Source organism: Myxocyprinus asiaticus, chromosome 40 (assembly GCF_019703515.2).
Source record: "Myxocyprinus asiaticus isolate MX2 ecotype Aquarium Trade chromosome 40, UBuf_Myxa_2, whole genome shotgun sequence".
In the NCBI taxonomy this organism is placed as follows: domain Eukaryota; kingdom Metazoa; phylum Chordata; class Actinopteri; order Cypriniformes; family Catostomidae; genus Myxocyprinus; species Myxocyprinus asiaticus.
In genome coordinates this window covers 21218071-21238386 of record NC_059383.1, presented here as the reverse complement: position 1 = coordinate 21238386, position 20316 = coordinate 21218071, and the positions used below count along the sequence as shown (strand labels likewise).

Genomic DNA, 20316 nt, shown 5'->3' with positions numbered 1-20316 from the left:
GAATGAGAATTTGTTGAAATAATTCAAAAGTGTGCAGAGAAAATAAAATCATGTGAGCTTGTTTGTCTGATTGACGCCTCTGATTACAATCAACTATTAGAGTATCCCAGAGTATCTAAATTAGGAACAAATGAATCCTCTTAACATGCCTCATCTTGAACTAATTGTGTCTGCTTATCCACATTCAAGCAGCGCTTACACAGCTTAATTGACAGGCTCAGTCCAGGTAGAGTTCAAACTACCTGTTCACCAACACTCTTCCTCCCCCATTAGTAATCCATGCAGATCAGAGCAATTCACACAAGGACAAGGGGCCACAAAAATACAATTGTCTTGAAAAGAAATGTAATAAAATTAACTTTTAAATGTATGTTTAATGAAATGGTTGTTATAAGCATTAATTGACCTTCCTTACTGCTAAAGAAAACTTCAGCATTGCCACCTTCTGGTTGAATTCAAGAAAGCAGATTTTGATCTGCCTGGCATTTCAAAGAATGTTTCAAGTACGGGCTCAATAGAAGTTAAGCTCAATCGACAGTATCTTTGGCATTATATCAATTTATTAACACAAAAATATTTTTAACTTACCAGTCACCACAAGTTTATTTACAAGACAACAAATAAACAAAAACAAGCAAACAATTGTGGCTACAGCAAGGCACTTACAATAGAAGTGGATAGAGCCAGTCCATAAACATTAAAGTACACATTGTTTCAAAGGTATAGCTACAAGATGTAAATATTATACATGTTAACATGATTTGATAGTGTGATAAAATCACTTACTAACCTTATCAGTGTAAAGTTATATTATTATAAAAACTTAATTGCCATGACAATGCAATGCCAGTAAACTAGTGATTTTATCACTAGTGTCATGTTTACACATATAATGTTTATGTATTGTGGCTATACTTTAGAAACAGTGTGTATTTTAATGTTTGTGGACTGGCCCCATTTACTTCCATTGTAAGTGCCTTACTGAATCCGTGATTTTTAAATGAGCAAACAGTGCTGGTCCTCCCTTTAGACAAACTAATGTAGCCAAGTGGAGACATTTCTTGTTATTTAACTCTAGCCATAAATTGGACGTGGCCCCTTTAAGAACCAGAGTTTTACGACACCTGGTTTCATGTACTCTCTTATGTTAGAGACATGAGAACATACCTAGGGCAAGAGAGCTCCCGTTTTATTATTTGATAATCTTTTGGGTAAATATACAATTTCACACAAAATGCTTATTAATTGCATTAAATATGTGTTCAGAAGAGCTGTATGTTAAAAACTGTATATGGATTGCATGTGTGGAGTTTGACAATGTTTTGCACACATGCAAGGACTGGGTATGTACATTTAGAATTAACCATATCTTATTTAATGATTTACCGCCCAGAGTGTTTTCCAATTAAGTGAACATAGTGTAATGAGAATTCCATTGTTTTAAACTTTTAAATGTCACTGAAGCCTGTTTAAATATGCATAAAATGCTTGAGTGATTTAAGCATGTTGTGGTGATGGGGCGTGACCGAGCGACGTCTGTGGAGAGTGAGGCCGCGAAAGGAAGAATAGTAAGGATTGACACCTGTGGGAAATTATCTCTAACAGCTGTTTATGATTGCAGTGAGAGCTGAGAGGGATATAAAAGAACAGTCCAGGAGGAGAGAGAGAGAGAGAGAGATACATGCAGCAGAGTGTTCTGTGTGTTTTTTGTTGTGCTGAAAAGCAAACCTTTTTTAGATGAGAAAATGTGTAAAATAAAAGACTTGTGTTGAATGTTTACCCGACCCTCACTTTCTCCTTGAGAAGAAAGTCAGAGACCTTTTCATAGTGGTGCCAAAACCCGGGATTTGGAAGAAGTTATGCCGTAATGAAGTCCTCGCCCTTCGCCGAGTTGATAAGACCCTCGCCAGAATCCACCAAATGCAACATCAAGCTCTACTTGAGCTCCGCCTGGAACAGGAGCAGCAATTCCAGGTTATCCTACAGGACCAGCAGGTGCTATGGGGCTTGATACCCCAGGGGGCTTCCACTGGCATGACCTCGGCCGCCACCCCCTCCATGACCCACTTCAAGTTCACCAAGTTGGGGCCAAAGGACAACCCGAAGGCATTCGGGAGCTGTTTGAGCATGTGGCAGAAGCAGCGGGATGGCCAGAGTTCTAGTGGGCAGTGTGCCTACTGCTGCTGCTGTCAGAAGTGCAACTGGCAGCCCAACAACTACCCGTCGCCAGCCTCCTAGGGTATCAGGACTTGAAACGTGCCATCTTGCAATGGGCCGGCTGCAGCACAGAGCAGCACCGTCTGCGCTTGTGCTCTGTGAAACTGGGCAAGCTCGGCCACCCATTTGCCTTTGCCAACAGCTCCGTAACTCTTACCAGTGGTGGCTGCTAGCAGCAGAACGCGACGCCACGGCCGTAGTCGACCTGGTGGTGCTGGAGCAGCTGATCAACCGACTACCAAAAGGGACGGTGGAATGGATCCAGTGCCACCGCCTGGCGTCGCTGGATGAGGCGATCTAGCTGGCAGAGGCCCATATGGCAGCGTATTCGGGGGCTGGCGAGCCCTATTCTTCTCCCTCTCCCTCTCCTCCCTCCCCCTCTCCTTCCCCTCATCCTGTTCCTATTCCCCGGAAATGGGGAATTCCTACCCCAAAACCGGTTCCCCGGTCCCGTGGGCCATTCAACTTACCAGTTTCCCCTAACCCTCTCCGCTCTCCCCCACAGGCTGGTGAATCCGCTGCCGTGGGTGTGGGCATGAAGTCCGGTCTGCTGGAGCTGTGGGGAACCTGGGCATTTCAGGGGCTGATGCCCCACGATGGAGGTGGAGACATTGGTCCAGGTCCCCGACACACCAGAGCCGCCCCCGATCGAGCAGGTGCGTACCGGATACCTGTGAGTATTAACGGGTGTACATATAAAGACTTGGTGGATTCAGGTTGTAATCAAACATCCATTCACCAAAGCTTGGTTGAATCCGAGGCTTTGGAAACAAGTCGGTGGGTGAAGGTAAGGTGTGTGCACGGGGATATCCAAAATTATACTGTGGTGATGGTCACTCTTCAATTTCGGGGAAAAAAACTGTGTTGAGGTTGCAGTTAATTCCCGCCTCACCCATCCACTAATCTTGGGAATGAATTGGCTGGCATTTACTACATTATTAAGAGGAATGTGTGTCGATGGGTCCTGTAACAAAGCATATCGTTGTGTGGAGTGTGACTCGCTGGCTGTGTAGGCGGAGCCAGGGCCGTCTACGTCAGCTCCACATCAGGAGGACGTAAGGGAGGGAGAAATCTCAGCTTCTCCAGCCCTTAGAGGATTCCCTGCTGGGGATTTCCCTCTGGAACAGATGCAAGACCCTTAGACCCTTTGATCAAGTCGTTCCGAACCGATTACCCGAACAAAAAAAAGTGGTTCGGGAAGAATTAAAGGCCATGCTAGATATGGGGGTAATAGAAGAATCCCACAGTGACTAGGCCAGCCCGGTGGTGCTGGTTCCGAAGAGTGGCGGATCGGTCCAGTTCTGTGAGGTTTATAGAAAGGTCAGTGCAATATCTAAATCTGATGCATACCCAATGCCTCGGATTGATGAACTGCTTGGTCGGTTAGGCACGGCTCACTTTTATTCAACACTGGATTTGACAAAGGGATATTGGCAGATCCCCTTAACTCCTATGTCCCATGAAAAAACTGCATTTTCCACACCGTTTGCTTACACCAATCTGACACCCTCTTTTCGGTTTGTTCGGGGCCCTGGCTACATTTCAGCGGCTCATGGACAGAATCCTCAGACCACACGCTGCTTACGCCACTGTCTATCTGGATGATATCATTATTTACAGTAATAAATGGCAGCGGCACCTGCAGCATCTGAGGGCTGTTCTTAAGTCATTGAGATGGGCGGGACTCACGACAAACCTTAAGAAGTGTGCAATTGGATGGGTGGAATATAGACAGGTGCGACTCCAAATTGATAGACCGCAGCCTGCCCGAGACCTAAGACTAAAAAGGAGGTGAGACAGTTCCTGGGGCTGGCTGGCTATTATCGTAGGTTTGTGCCTAACTATTCGACCGTCACCAGCCTGCTGACCGATCTTACTAAAAAGGGAGCACCAGTGGACGGAGCCGTGTCAGCAGGCGTTCATGCGGGTGAAAGCTGCACTTTGCGGTGTGCCGTTATTGCACTCTCCTGACTTCTCTCTCCCTTTTATCTTGCAGACGGACACATCAGACAGTGGGTTGGGAGCGGTACTGTCCCAGCTGGTGGAGAGGGAGGAGCACCCCGTGCTGTACATTAGTCGCAAACTCTCTCTGAGGGAGACTAAGTACAGCACGATAGAGAAGGAATGTTTGGCCATCAAGTGGGCAGTCTTCACCCTCCGGTACTATCTGTTGGAGCGTGCTTTCACCCTCTGTTCGGACCATGCCCCACTCCAGTGGCTCCATCACATGAATACCAACATGTGGATCACCCGTTGGTATCTAGTTTTCCAGCCTTTTAAGTTCGAGGTGGTACACAGGCAGGGGGTGCAGATGGCTGTGGCGGATTTCCTCTCTAGAAATGGGGGGGGTTGGGGTTGAGTAGGTCACAGGCCGGATGGCTCCCTGGCATTTTTGTATTTCAATGTACCACATTTCAGTTTTTGTATTTTCTTTTTTTTTTTTTAAATACAATACGGCCCCATCGACCACTGTTTTTTTTTTTTTTTTTTTTTAAAACAGCCGTCAGAATAAAACCCCCAAAGATATTTTTGTATCCGTGTTGTTTCTTTGCAACCCACCGGCTACACTAAGCATGTTGCTTAGGGCCCCCAATCCGTCAGGGGGCCTCCACACTGTCAAAGGCTTTATAAGTAGTGTTATGAACATACTGACAGGTGCCCCCAAACAAATTTTTGGTTATGGCCCCCAAAAGGCTAGTACCAAAGGACGAGTTGAATTTTTTTTTATGGTAATTACTAATTAACATAATATGCAACAAATTACTTTATTAACATAATTTGATGAGGCATATCAAGAAAACAATACAAGTCATATAGCATAAAGCCACAAACCACAATCAGAGAACTCAGTAGAGGTGACAGCGAGGATTTTATTAATGGGCAGAAATTATGGCTATATCTGTTAGAAATACAGCCATTTTTTTTTTTTTTTTTTAGATATAGTCTTAAAAGTAACAATAATAAAAAGAGAAAGAACATAAATCAAAAATTTTCAAAAGAGGGCTTATATAAATGTAATGTGATACATTTTATCATAATGAAATTCCGTTTTTCACAGTAATTGAATTTGTACATTCCCAAAGCCTGACTTCTTATACTGACACTAAACAAAAGGAAAAACTATTTAAAATGGTTGCAAAACCTTTGTTTTAACACATATTCTTTAAAGGATTCTAATGAAACATGGAATGTGATAAAGGAAGACATTGTCAATGTGCAATCCCAGTTTCATTTCTTTCAAAAAATGCTACATTTTGAGTTAGAGTAATCTTGTTGGGGGAAGGGGTTGCTTAACTAACATCATGTCACTATTCAACAAATGCATTTATAACTTTTAAAGATAACGAGATCACTTTTCTAGCAAATCCAATTATATTCCATAACTGCTTGTAGCATTTGCAGTAAGAGGCCTACACTGATCAGCCACAACATTAAAACCACCAACCTATTATTGTGAAGGTCCCCCTTGTGCCGCCAAATCAAACCGCATTTCAGAATAGCATTCTGAGATGCTATTCTTCTCACCACAATTGTACAGAGCGGTTATCTGTTTTACAGTAGACTTTGTCAGTTCGAACCAGTCTGGCCATTCTCTGTTGACCTCTCTCATCATTAAGGCATTTCCGTCCACAGAATTGCTACTCACTGGATGTTTTTTTTTTTTTTTTGTCACCATTCGGTGTAAATTCTAGAGACTGTTGTGCGTGAAAATCCCAGGAGATCAGCAGTTTCAGAAATAGTCAAACCAGCCCATCTGGCACCAACAATCATGCCACGGTCCAAATCACTGCATTCACATTTTTTTCCCCATTCTGATGGTTGATGTGAACATTAACTGAAGCTCCTGACCCGTATCTGCATGATTTTATGCACTGCTACCATATGATTGGCTGATTAGATAATCGCATGGATGATTGTTGGTTCCAGATGGGCTGGTTTGACTATTTCTGAAACTGCTGATCTCCTGGGATTTTCACACACAACAGTCTCTAGAATTTACTCCGAATGGTGCCAAAAATAAAAAACATCCAGTGAGCAGCAGTTCTGTGGATGGAAACACCTGGTTGATGAGAGAGGTCAACGAAGAATGGCCAGACCTTTTAGAACTGAAAAATTGTACAATTGTTGTGAGAAGAATTGGGTTGGCGCTGTTTTGGTGGCACAAAAGGAATAATTTTTTTTTTTTTCATATTTGTTTAAAGATAAGCAAAAAGCAAACTGTACTTCTTCCCAAAGAAACTTAATGTGTGAGGTATAAATGCAACATGAGTTCATCTTCAGGGTGAAATAGATGTTATAGTCTAGCTCTATTTGAGAAAAATATATACAAGATATAATGGAGAGCAGCTGTGAAATCTTTGATTGATGTGCAGAAAAGAGCTGGCAGAGCAGATGGATCCCGGACAGGAAGGGGGCTTACCATAACCTTTGGATTAGACATGGAACAAAACTTAGAGAACTTAATAATGCAGAGCATATTTCCTTTAAAATATACTCAATTTAATAATTCCACATTGTGTAAAACAATACTACCTTGGGTGATTGGGTTGCTAGCTCCTTTGTTATTTAATTATATTGGACAAAACGGAACAACTTTTGACAATGATAATAAAAGCAAGCTTAAAGCTACACTATGTAACTTTTGTCCATCTAGCGCAGACCTGGACAACTTACGGTCCGCGGGCCAGATCCGGCCCTCCAAATGGTTTAATGTGGCCCTCGGCTCATTTGTCCTGAAAACGTTTTTTTCTCATTGGTTATTTAATTTATCTTGCATTGGGACCTAACGCGCATCCACAAGTGTTTAGCATCCTCAGGGTTGCTAGATAAGAGACGCAACACCCCCAGTTTGAGATTTATACTTGTGCAAATTGGAAATATTCCACCTAATGTTAGACTTATTTTGCGCAATCTGGCAACCATGCACCCGAGTGCGCTCTTTCTAGCTCTTGCTTTCACCTTTGAACAACCTTAGCGATCTCTAGTGCAATATTCTGCTCAAGGAAAATTGTTATACAAGCACTCTGTGTCCATTCTTGAGGCTGCTTGTGATGTTTGGTGCTACTAAGTTTGCAGGTAAACCCTCTCAGTGATTAAATTAAAAAGTAGATCTCGGCATCATTGATACGTGGAGGGGTGATCATTGACACGCGAGCAAAAGCAAGCGAGAGAGGAGTATATGTATTTTTTATTTGTACAATTTAGAAATGTTGAAGTCCCCTCGCACCTGTATGTTAATCTAACTCTTGCAGTAATCATTTATCATAGTCATGCAGCCTGTTTTACTCAGTTGTGTGCTGAAAGGACCATTGACCAGGCCTGCATCATGACCCTTTTAGCGTGTAAACGGGTAATGTTTTGAGAATAAAATAAGTAATCTCACTGGATTTGCGACACACATTTAAAGTTCTATCATTTTTTTTTTTTTTTTTTTTTTATTAAAACAGATCCCTGATGTAGAGTGTTAAATTGAATAATAAATTAACAGGGAAGTAGAGATGGTAAAATAAATAATTTATAATAAGCTCAGCCTTTACTCAGTTTTTTAATGCCTGATAGAAAAGTATCTACCTATTGCAATACAATAATTTAGGCAATTGCAGAATAGTCCCATTAGTCACATATACACTATACAACTATTTCTGGGCTTAAAAGATACAAAAACCAAATCAATGCAGAACATTATTTCTCAAAAGGCCCCCTATGCACTACTTAAAGCCCGATGTGGCCCCTTTACCAAACCAGTTGCCCACCCCTGCTCTAGCGGTTGAAGCGTAGAACTGCAGCTAGCGGAGGAACACTGTTTTGGGAATCACGTGAGCTGGGATTCGGCTCTGCTCTTCTGCAGGGATGAATCAGATGGTTTGAGGATAACCAGTGTAACCATGGTTACAGGTGATCAACTTAAAGCGAATGTCACTTACAACAACAAAACTTGCCCCCTCCTCTCAAAAAATAAAATAAAGAAAAAGATGGATATCTGAAAAATGTCTTAGAGCAGGTAAGTAGCATATCTTCCGCTGTTGTTTTGACTTATTGAAAACAACTGTTTCTACATAAATAACATTACTAAAGTCAGGCAACGATGACATTAGACAACGATTGCTAGTCATATATCAGATAAAGTTAAAAGGTGGAATCTATTATAACTTAGCTAGCAGGCAAATAGACTAAGGTAACAACTGGTTCAGATATTGGTGTCGTTACCAGCATAAAGTTAATTTTTTCCCCACTGCCCTTCCTCGAAAAAGCACTGCAGTACCACAATCCATAATAAAATGCCCCATTAGAGTGGCTAACGCTATCTAACAAACTACCGTGCTAACAGAGCTACCTGACTCACTAACGGTCCAGTAAAATATCTAACCTGTCGAGCAAGAAAAAGTAATCTCTGGGTCGGTTTTAAATCCTTTCAGATCACCGAGTTGTCGCCACCCCTGAAAAAGCTAAGCCAATGTTGTGTTTTATTTTTACGGGCTCTGTCTCTTTCCCTTTTTTTTCTTGGTTCTTGGTTTCTTTATTTAGAAAACGGGTGATTCCCCAGACGGTTGCCTTTTTGACTGATCCATGGTTAACGTTGTTCATTTGTTGTGGCTACAAGCTCTCATCTTGAAACTACCACCACACCAATCACTGCACATATACACGTGCTTTAGTAGCTCCGGACCTTCTTTATTTACAGACGTAACGTAAACACGCATGGATGACTGATGGAAGTATGCAATTTCCCACCAAATCTGTCCCAACAGCTCTAAAATACAGTTTAATTATTATAGGATTCCCAAAGTGAATCAGGGTAAGGCAAATTCATAGTTTGTAAGATGGATTGTTTGTGTACTTGATCATTATTGAAATTTCGTTAGAATTCGTAAAAAAATAAAAAATAAAATAAAAATCACTTAAGTTACAAATCACAGAAATTTTGTATGAAGCCAACTTACCTAAGAAACCAGAATTTACAACACAAACCATGCAATCAAGGCATGCAGCCAACAACAAATTAGCAGATAGTAGATGTTGACTGTTAAGGAAAGTGACAAGCTGATGCAAAATGAAAATTAGCAAAGCAACAGAATGTAAGACAACATTAAAATGAGAATTGTAAGTATGACCATGAGATTACATTTTCCCCATAATATCACTGCTTTGAATTATTAGCAATCATGCAAATAGTGTTTCCCCACATCAGTTTACAACATCAAGATACTGAGAGTAAAAAAAAAACAAACAAACCTTACTTCATTCACACCTAAAATGGAAGAGAGAATAAACACAATAAGGGATTTTTCTGATATTATAGAATCTCCAGCCAGTGCTCTCTATTTTGTTTTACTTTATTTACAGACAAACGTCACAGGCACAAATCGATGAACACAGCCATTCTAAAGAAAATGACTAAACTTTGGCAGGACAACTTTTACTCAGTTGGCACATATTTTGTCCTCTTAGGAAGCTGTTTTTGGATCTTTTACACATCCTGAGGTTTAACCTAGACAAAAATCTCACATTAAAGACAGGTCTTAAGCACTTATTTCATATCAAAATTGGTACATTTGATTATTCATTACTTGGGGGAAACTCCAAACAAGCAAATTACAAAACTCCCAGACAGCACTTCATTATACAGACCTCCTAACTTTAGTAAATGCCATGCAAGCTAGAGCCAAGATTAAGTACTGCTGGAATGTGTAATACGTATACCTAACAGGTCTGATATACTTTACATTTATTAGTGATCTGCAGTTTGATAACAATACTCTTTGAACAGCATAAGCTTTGTTTTGGAAGAAAGTCTTGTCACATAAAATTGGAATTAAAATGCTCTCACCTCTTCCTAATCCACTGTGGCTGAATAAGCCAAGTGTATACACTGAGTGGAATGTTAATTAGAGTTTATCAGACTGAAATGCTGTCAACATCACATTTTTATGAGATGGTACTTTTCATTTCATGTTATGTCATTTTATGCATTGGACGGTTAAGGGAGTAACAAGCAACATTCCCAAGTTCCATTTGTCAGTTTGAACACAGACCAGTATATTACAGTCCTGCTGATAGTCTCGTGACTACACAAACAAGTACGACTTTCAAATACAAGTTTGAAACACACCACAAAATTTTTGAGCTAGTGCCTTTGTCAAACAATGTCGACCACTAATTAACATAATATTAACAAATATCCTTATTGCTCCCTTAATGTTGGGTTTACTCAATGAGTGAGCATTTGTGCCACTTGGAATGAAATGAAACACCCCTCCTCTCTTGGATTTGGGAAAGCACATGTTCTCTAACAGTCACCAGAGAGGACAAAGATATGAGCCAACCCTCTTTGCTTTACAGTGCTACAGCTTCATGTATAGTTGTATAATGTATATACACACACACACTAACAAGTACATTGTATAGATGTAAAAGAAATACAATGTGTGTGTAAAGAGAAACTCTCTGTCAGACACATGTACAAAACATGATCTGTCAAATTAAATCAAGTCCTGCACAGTTTATTACATCTCTAGATTTGCTTGGTGTAAAAATAAATGTTATCTGCACTATTTGCAGATGAATGGGAATAGAAAAGGAAAACTGAAGAAAGAAGACCCTCCCTTGTCCCAGTTTGGAAATCCCTACTGCCGTACTTTTCCAGGAATGTAGTTCCGGTCAATACTTTCGTCCTGCAGGAACATGTGAAGACAGCGTTCATTCTGCGCCAAAGGATGACCTGCAATTCTGAAAAGGAATAGCAGCAAAAATGTTATGTACAATATGGATGCACTGAAGTCAGCAAATGAATACATAATTACAAATATATACTGTGATTAAATTTGACAAGCTAGCATTTTAAATCCTCTCAGATTATTATCTTGCTTCTTTGTAAGAGATACATTATCAGGGCTCGACAATAACACTTCGCTTGTACGCTTGTCCACGACAAGTGGATTTTTGAAGGGGCAATGAAAGTACTTCCCCATCCGGACATGCTGATTAAAACATCAATAAAAAAAACAAAAAAAAAACCCGGCTTTATTTGTGATGTAGCCTAGGCCTGTGTCACTAAATTCAAAGTACATCTTCTGCTGCTGAAAATAATCCAGAGCGTGTAATTTTATAATTTGCCAGCGATTTAGTAATAGCTGCATGATTTGACAAGTAATACTATAAATCTTCATTCTATTTGTCATGTTTATGTTCATAATGATTAAAAATAACAAACTGCCAACAGGAAAAACCACACATGACCAAGTGTATATTATTCATTCATTTATTTATTTAATATCATGAAACTCACCCATACAAACTGTGCTGCTTTTAGAGAAAAGATCACGGGCGCATAGTGTCCCCATCCAACCACAAACAGCACTGATGTCATCAATAACAATAATTAATAAGAGGAATATGTTACCTACAGGTGATAACCCATTATTTGAATAATACATCTTATTATAATATCCTCTGTGTACAGTTTTCGGAGTGAGAGCACCTCAAACTTTACTGGCTGTGAATATCTGCAGGTGGGGCTCATTATACCACACAGCAAACGTCATAAAAGGTGCTGTCTTTGTGCAACCAAAAATAGTGATTTTTACAGCATCATATGCCATCCAAACAGTGTAAAAAGCGGCGCTTTTCACATACACTAAGCACCGTCCAATATGCCATTTTAAATAGCTTTCTTGCGTTTTTATATGCCATTTGGAATTACTATGCCGTACTTTAAGGCATTATGGTTGATTAGAACGCCGCAAAATACGCCGTTTTAGATGTGACAGTGTTAAAACTATCATGTAATCCTGAAACTCGTGGCTTGCCATACGTGTGCTCCAAGAACGCTCGTGGTAATGCGGACATGCACCTGAACGGTCAAATACATTTCAAAATTCCGCCAAATGCCCATCTTGGTGAGGTACTAATGTAAACACAGTGAGCAACAGTGAACATAAACAGTGGGGGGTAAAAGCGGATTTGTATCAAAATGTCGGACTTTGTCTAGTGTTCTGTTAATATTAATCAAACAACCATAACAAGAAAACAAATAAACCACTCACTGCTCTTGGCTGGATAAATTTGGTAGATTTAAAAAATACTAATGCATTATAATCATTCAGTGAAGACTAGTAGTAGCTTTATGTTGCATTCATTCTGAATGTTTACTTGAATACTTTATGCTGCTGTTTATAAAAGCAGTTTTCTTCATTTGCATTTTTTTTCTTTTGTTTTAAATTTGTTTCTATTTGCTTTTATTTTTTTTATTGTTATTTTATTACAGACAGTTAACTAGTCTTGAATAATTACTTGAGAACCTGAAACAATTCTTACATAATTAACAAATTAGTTAGTGTTATTATTTGTTGTGGTATTGAAGCTTGTCTCAAGAATTGTCAAATTTCACTACTGACATTTTGGTATCGTGACAATGTATATATTGTGCATGGTAGATCTTGTTGCAATAACATGATGAAAAAGTAGATCACATTCCATAGAAGTGAGAGCACCCTTGCTGTAAATGATGGCAATGGTGGATTTTCTTTATTTGACAACTGTGCATAAAATAATATAACAACCATTTGACAATAGCTTCCACCCCTATACCCAGCACAGTTTACATTTCTGTTGCAGAAAATCAAGTTGATTGCATAGGTATACTATTAAGGCTAATTTATACTTACTGGGCGAACAGACTTCGATTAGTTTGCCTACAAATTATGACGAAATGCAGTGACGCTTATGTTCTGCCAATGTGTTCGTTTGGTGATATTTCTCCTGTTCGCGCACATCTCTGAAATTCTTGACCTAGGAGAACTCAGCTGGTCGAAAGCATTGCTGATCGGTTAAAACTAATCATGGGTGTGGTTTTGATGTGATGTTTTTTTAAATTTACAATTGCGCGTGCCAGCTGAGGAGTTGTTACCTAGGTTACCATCATTAAAATGGATAACTTTGAAGCCTGTCTCTCCGAGATTGTGTGGAAGTATACTTTTTTTTTTACATGATTTGCAAAACAAACTCTACAAAGACAGCACGGCCATGACAAATGAGCAGAGAGACAGTTTGGAGTTTTTAAAAGTAGAAGAGGTTGTGACAAATTTAATAAAGCAAAGAAGCAACACAGCAATAAAAGCTGCGGTATACGGAGAGAAAAACCTGCATTATTAGCTTTACTTGTGGCTGGAACAGTACGTTAAACACCGTGACATCACACTAAATGAACACATTTTTAAAATGACGCTGTGCTAAGTATAAACTCCAGCTTCGTTCGTGAAGGTGCATTTGTTCACCTAAGAGAAAAAGGTTGGCTGCTTCCAAAGTATAAACCAGGCTTTAGGTTTGGCATCTGTCATAATTTGAGAAAACATACAACAGAAACTATGACATGTTACCACTTGATCACGTAACCAATACTTAAATGCTCTTTTTTCTCCCCGGACAAGTAACTTTTTTACCCAGACAAGTGAATGACCAATTTACTTGTCCGAAGGACAAGCACATCACAATGCTTAATGTCGAGCCCTGATTATGATCGATTGTTTCTCTTGAACTTCATCGAACATTCAGCAGAGTGGATAACTCCAACTGTGCACTGTTGTCAATAGCTTTGTTTCCATCCAAATTGCAAATTTAATTAATGTGAAAAACCATAATATCGCAAAAACAATGTGCGAATAAAGCTGTTTCCATCCCATGTGTTCAAAAGAACAAAATCATCACTTCCAGGATAAATTGTAGCAACTCTTTCTTAATAAAATACACGTGGTTTAGAGCATGCAAACAAAACACTGTAACAAGCTTTGTCTCATGTCTGGCAGCGACAACACGTCACACATTTCTGGTATTGCTGTGTGTGTGCATTCATCCATCCTTATGACTTTACTGTGCAGATCTATAAGATATTTTGATATCAGTCTAAGAGGTCAATAAAAATGGTTTGACATGAAGCTTTAGTGTAAATAAATTTCAGTTTATGCCGACAGGAGGATGTCCAACACTGTTCACCTTAATTCTCTGGTTCAACTGAGAGCATTCCAGCATCATTGAAGAAACTTAGAGTAAATCAAGACAGTGATATACTTCCCTTGCAACAGGAAAAATCTTCAAAGAAATTAATAGAATGCCTGAAGGTCTTTGACCGAAAGGCTGTAAGACATTTGCTATACGACAGCTGACTTTTTATTTTTTCCCCCCGTTGTATTGTGTACGGTACGCATCTGCCGCGATGTGTTTATTTGTGGGTTTAACAGCATTACCATCGTTATCAACTGAACATGATTTACCAGTGCTTATACTAAATTATAGAGCTCATTTCAATAAAAAAAAAAAGTCCAGCCAGTCATGTTAGAGGGCATTTTTTTCCTCTTGAGAAAATCAGATACAAACTGCATCTTTCCATGAACCTTTCACCCCATGTCAAGAACTTCTGCTAGAAAAATGATAAGCTGAGTGGGGGAAAAAAACTATACTTTGAAAAAATAAATACAGGCAGCACAGAAACATTTCTAAATAAAAGCTTTTTTTATGATGTTATATTTTAAGGTTAATTTTACTACTGTAATTATTAATTACTTATTTCATTTTACTTCTATCAAAATCAGTAGTGCAGTCTAACGCATATGCCGTATGCCCACCTATCTTTCTCAGGATTTTGCGTATGCCAACCTAAAATAAGTGATAATATGTTTGGCTGCCAGAACAACGAATAGGCTTTTGACCCAGAACTTTTTCAATCTACTAATGCGATGCCGCTGCACCGTAGAGTGAATTGTGTTTTTAAATTATTTTAAAAGTGTACAGAGATTCTCTCTAAATGCGCACGGAGCTGTGGGGGCACAACTGATAGCACAAACAAGACAGACAGTCTGACTAAGCTGATCCACCATTCAGAACATACATTTCAGACGTGACTGGATATTTGCTAACCAATCATATTTTCCATTTCAGTAAGGGGCGGGACATTTCCAGCGTCTAATGCTGATGCAAAAGCATCACTGGAGTAACCATAATTTGCACTGTAAATTTATTTCCCTGCAAAACATAAATATATACATTTAAATTTAACATATGCAATTAAACTTTGTTAAAATACTGCATGTTTTTGCACAAGTGCTAGTTTCTGATGCTCTTCGCAAATGTGGGACAACTGTGTCCCTTAATTATATAAAATGCCCTTTTTTTTTTTTTTTTTTTGCCTTTTACTGCTGTCGGTGGTGTTTTTTTGTCTCATGATATCAAATAATTTCCATTCATATTTCTAAGTAGGAAAACAATTTCACTATACACAGAAAAGCACATTATAGTACACAAATAAAATAAATCACTATTAATTCTTATGTAGGCTTTATATGGTAATACTAGATAATGTGTTATGGTGAACATTACTACACTCATATTAGCTATACAATGCTTAACAGTTTATTACGTTTTATGTATGTATTAGTTTATTAATTAGAGTAATTATAAAGTATTAACAGTTTCCATAGTAGCCTAATGAAAGGAACATTAATGACACCTATTAAATTAAATACATATTTAACATCAAGTTACCATACCATGGTCCTCTGCAGTGTAATGTACACCATGCCAGCAAGAAACTTAACCTGATACACATTTTCATGTTGATGTTGGAGTATAATTACAACAGCCAATATTATTTTATTTTTTTATGGAAAAAATATTTCTTACACATTTTACACACACTACCGGTCAAAAGTTTTGAAACACTCATTCTTTATTATAATTTTTTTTCACTTTTTAGAATAATAGTAAAGTCATTAAAACTATGGAATAACATAAATGGAACTGTGGGAATTATGTTGTGACTAAACAAAATCCAAAATAAATCAAAACTGTGTTATATTTTAGCATCTTCAAAGTAGTCACCCTTTATCTAGAATTTGTAGACATGTACTCTTGACATTTTCTCAACCAACTTCTTGAGGTATCACCCTGGGATGCTTTTTAAACAGTATTGAAGGAGTTCCCATCTATGTTGGGCACTTATTGGCTGCTTTTCTTTATTATTTGGTCCAAGTCATCAATTTCAAAAACGTTTTTTTTTTTTTTTTTAAATTACATTTTAGTTTTATAATGAAAAAAATTAATATGGTGGCACAATTATATTTTTGTCTACAAAACTAATTTCAAACATTTAAGCATACGCCTTCAGATCAAAAGATTTTTAAGATCATGAGAAACATTTCAGTCAAGTGTTTCAAAAATTTTGACCGGTAGTGTATGTACTGCATATAAATGTAAATATATTAATTTTAGAGACCGGGTGCATGTTTTATTTTATTAAATTTTTATTTTTATTTAACTGATCAAAATGTAGTCATGGCAGTTTGTCTGAAAGAACACAACACGTCTGGATGTCTTGCGCACAAAGAGAAACTTTCATGAATCCAGCTTTACAAACGATTTACACTTTTCGTTCTGCTTGTGCTTCATGATTGAGGCCCAATGTGTTTCCATCATAGATTATGCGCATTTCTTCTTACCACATTAAGAATTATCCATCTCAAGCGAGCACAAAAATTTTTTTTTGGACATTTAGGAGATTTTCTCTGAATCATGGCATTTCCATTCAGCAGTTTTTATGAGATTTCCCACAATGCACAGAAAAATACGTGGATGGAAACCCAGCTAATGGCTAACCTGTTGATAAACTGTTCAAGGCCAGCTCGTCTCTCCTCAATGAAGGACTCTTCAAAAATGCCCTCATCTCCACGGAAGGGGAGTTGTCTCTTCAATGCCTTTCCAGGCAAAGGAGGTACAACAATCTAGGAAACATTTTCAAACCTTTCAGACACAATTCAAACAGGACAGAATAAAGCTACACACACACACACACACAAAAAGGCTGTTTAAAGTAAAACATTTGTAAATACTTTAAAGAGCATGCAATTAACAAATAATTGTCGTTTTATTAGCTTACAGATATTTCATGGTAGACGGTTTGCTTGTGAGGTTCAGAGATTTACATACTTTGCTGTCTCGTTCCAGCTCATTCTTCAGCCACTCGAAGTCACTGTATCTTCGTCTTACACATGACTCCTTCAGTTTAAAAATGGGAAGATTTGTCTAGATTTCAAAAGGGAAAGCAGAACAAGTCATAATCGTTTGAAATGTAGCCATCACAAAATTAGCTACATTTCTCAAATATTTAAAGAAATTTGAAAAAGTATGCATTTATAAGAATAAAGTATCTCGCATGTAAAGTGACAGTTAATGATAATGCTTTAGATGCAAAATAACCAACTCGCTGGAGGTTGTTGATGGTTGACAGTAACAGCTACATTAACTCGGAACCCGTCGAACTGCTTGAATCCAGCTTGTTTACACAGAAAAGTGAATTTAGAAAATAAACCACAATTTACCGCCCCATTTGTAAATACTTTGAAGGGGGGTTATATTCTCAAGACTCTTATCCGTCGTCTGAGGCGTTGGTGAGCATGTTAGCGCTCAAGCTAACTAGGCCGAACCGAGCCGCAGCCTCTCTGACAGATACATACAAACACGTCCATTCACTGAGCCAGCCTACCCTCATCCGGACTTCGTACGTGGTGAACCGATTGCGGCCGACTCCTATAGTCTGTGGGTCGTACACGTCGATTTCCAGAAAGTTGCTGGGAGGCCCGTACGCATCCGTCAGGTCCTGCGGTTTGGAGTTTAACCGGCGAGTATCGGCCACTGTGGGTTCGGACATTTTTGAGGACTTCTTTCAGACTAACTACGTCGAGGTGTAGTCTACAGCACATGCGGATAAGATGGTTTTGATTAAGACATTAAATCGATGGAGGTTAAAATGGTCTAGGTACTTTAGCGAATCTAAAACTTGGATGTGGCCAATTCAGCAAAACCACAGGAAATCCTGCGCTTTTCGATGTGTAGCAGTCAACGTCGTTCAGATGACACGCCCATTTTGCCCAACTAGCCAATAGAATGTTTGCTTTACAATGACTGACAGGCAATGGACCTATAAGATTTGAGAAGGCTGCGAAAAAGGGTAGGATCTTCAAGGGTCCAAATAAACGTATAACTGAAGGAGAAAATAATTGTGCTGATTTCCATGTGTTTTGATAGTGACATTAGTTTGAACAGTTTTACTCTTTGACTACTAATTTGTTAATTATATACCATTTTGTCGATTTTTTCACATGCTGTCAGTGGAATACTACACTCGTGAATAGAAAATGTTTAAATTAATAGGCTACTCTGTTTTTTTCTATAGGTAAATTAAATTATGTGCTTTAACAAATTTGTATCTTACCACTGTAATAGATGAGTGCATGCATTCGTTATTCATGAACATACCGCTGTTTTACCTATGTGTATCTTTAACGACATGTAGAAACATTTGCAGTGGTGTTATTAACAACATATTTATTAAGAACCGTTCAAATTTAAATTCATATAGGCTGTTTTCCATTCTTTTCCTACTTCAGGTTAAGACCACACACAAAATGAATTAAGGCCAATAGCATCTTTTAATAAAACGTCTTAGTATTTAAATTAGATTTTATTAACTCCTGATATGTGCTCCATTGTTCTTTTCTGATACATACAGAGGACAGCATTATGTAGATATTTAAAACATTTATGTACTGATACTGCCATCATTTTGCATCTGGAGGGTGCTGAATTGTGCTGTGCTCCTGAAACATTCATAATCTCATCATCTCGTGTTTATGGGGATATTTGGAGTAGGCCTACTCTGTTCATGTGCTTTCTGACTTGTGATGCAAAGCCATCATATGGTTTGAAATGAAAAATCAGTCAAGTTCAGTGTTGATTCATGACCAAGAAACACCCTTACTAGAAAATGTTTTGTGCATGACTTTACAATGTTACCATTAATAAAAGACCATTTTGTTGAAGCAAGACTTTATATTTTCATAGTTTCAGTTAGCATTATGATGCATGGTATTCAGTACAGTGAGCATATCTTTAAACGTCATCATTCCCTGAATGGTAAAAAATGGAGTTTAAAGATATCCCCACTGTAAATTGAAATGCGCAAATCTTTAAATTTATGATTGTGTTTATTTATTATGTTTTTATTTATGACAACATCAATTCAACATGGATGTACTGATCTCTCTCAAAAAGTAAAATTACATCATTTTAGTGGGAAATTGTTGTATTCTTGAAGTAAAAAGAAACATTGTTAAAGATTATTCTTTCTCCTTTGGGATTTAATATTTAATGAATTAGTTCACCCAAAAATGAAAATTCTCTCATGATTTACTCACCCTCATGTCATCCCAGATGTGTATGGCTTTCTTTCTTCAGCAGAACATTTCAACTCCAGTGGTTAAATCCATATCTACAGAAGTGATATTGTAGGTGTGGGTGAGAAACAGATCAATATTTAAGTAATTTTTTACTATTAAGGTGAAGTACTGTATGTAATTTCTGTGCTACTAGTGGCACCAAATGGAATTAAAAATAAAGTATGTTTTCAAACAACCTTTGCCAACACCCCTAGACTCATCACGTGCTTTCGCACTCCCTGATTCCCTATGAACAAATAGGCCATCCTAAAAAAAGGTGATAAACGGTTAACGCCATAATAAACAAGACCACTATAACATATACACACCGGACAGAAAGTGTTGCAGAGGAATCGGGTCATCCGATAACATCACCAGATTGAACGGCATCTGGGTGTGCACGGGATCCAGCATACGAGTTAGGATGGTTCTTCTGGTAACTAGTAACATATTCTGAGTATCTTAAGAATTTATCTGAAACTCGACAGTAATGAGCTAACTTGAGTGTAGCTTAAATGTTGAGAAGCAACTCGGCAAGTTTGGCGTCTCCATTAAACCCCAAAAATTCCCTCAAAGTCCTCCCCTTGTAAATGCGACGCCAATATTCACTCTGGTTTTACACCGTTCTCTGTCTCTGTGAATTTTAGCAAATCATCAAATTTTGGTGAAGCTAAATTTCTTTTCCCCAGTAACACATCTGCCATGGATGGTCATATTCGCCTGGCTGAACAAGTAGCCACACCCCAAACTCACGCTAAAGGTTGAGCTAGAAAGGGATGGGTGGAGCTGAGCAGCCGCTCAAAATATAAACATCAATGTGTTTATACTTGTCGGTGAG

The 20316-nt window shown here is 38.5% G+C and overlaps 1 protein-coding gene across 2 annotated transcripts; it reads right to left on the bottom strand.

Moving 5' to 3' along the window:
- Window positions 1-5067: 5067 nt before the first annotated feature.
- LOC127430730 (sorting nexin-12-like) lies at window positions 5068-18111 on the bottom strand. Of its 2 annotated transcripts, XM_051680736.1 has the most exons (6): window positions 17747-18110; window positions 17191-17286; window positions 16861-16985; window positions 10854-10944; window positions 9451-9466; window positions 5068-6643 (listed from the first exon to the last, which is right to left on the bottom strand). In XM_051680736.1, the coding sequence occupies exons 1-5, from the start codon at window positions 17909-17911 to the stop codon at window positions 9461-9463; spliced, it is 483 nt and encodes a 160-aa protein (XP_051536696.1). In that variant the 5' UTR covers window positions 17912-18110; the 3' UTR covers window positions 5068-6643; window positions 9451-9460. The 2 variants fall into 2 exon arrangements, with proteins under 2 accessions (XP_051536696.1, XP_051536695.1); XM_051680735.1 differs by lacking the exons at window positions 5068-6643; window positions 9451-9466 and having other exon boundaries at window positions 9534-10944; window positions 17747-18111.
- Between the last annotated feature and the right edge of the window lie 2205 nt (window positions 18112-20316).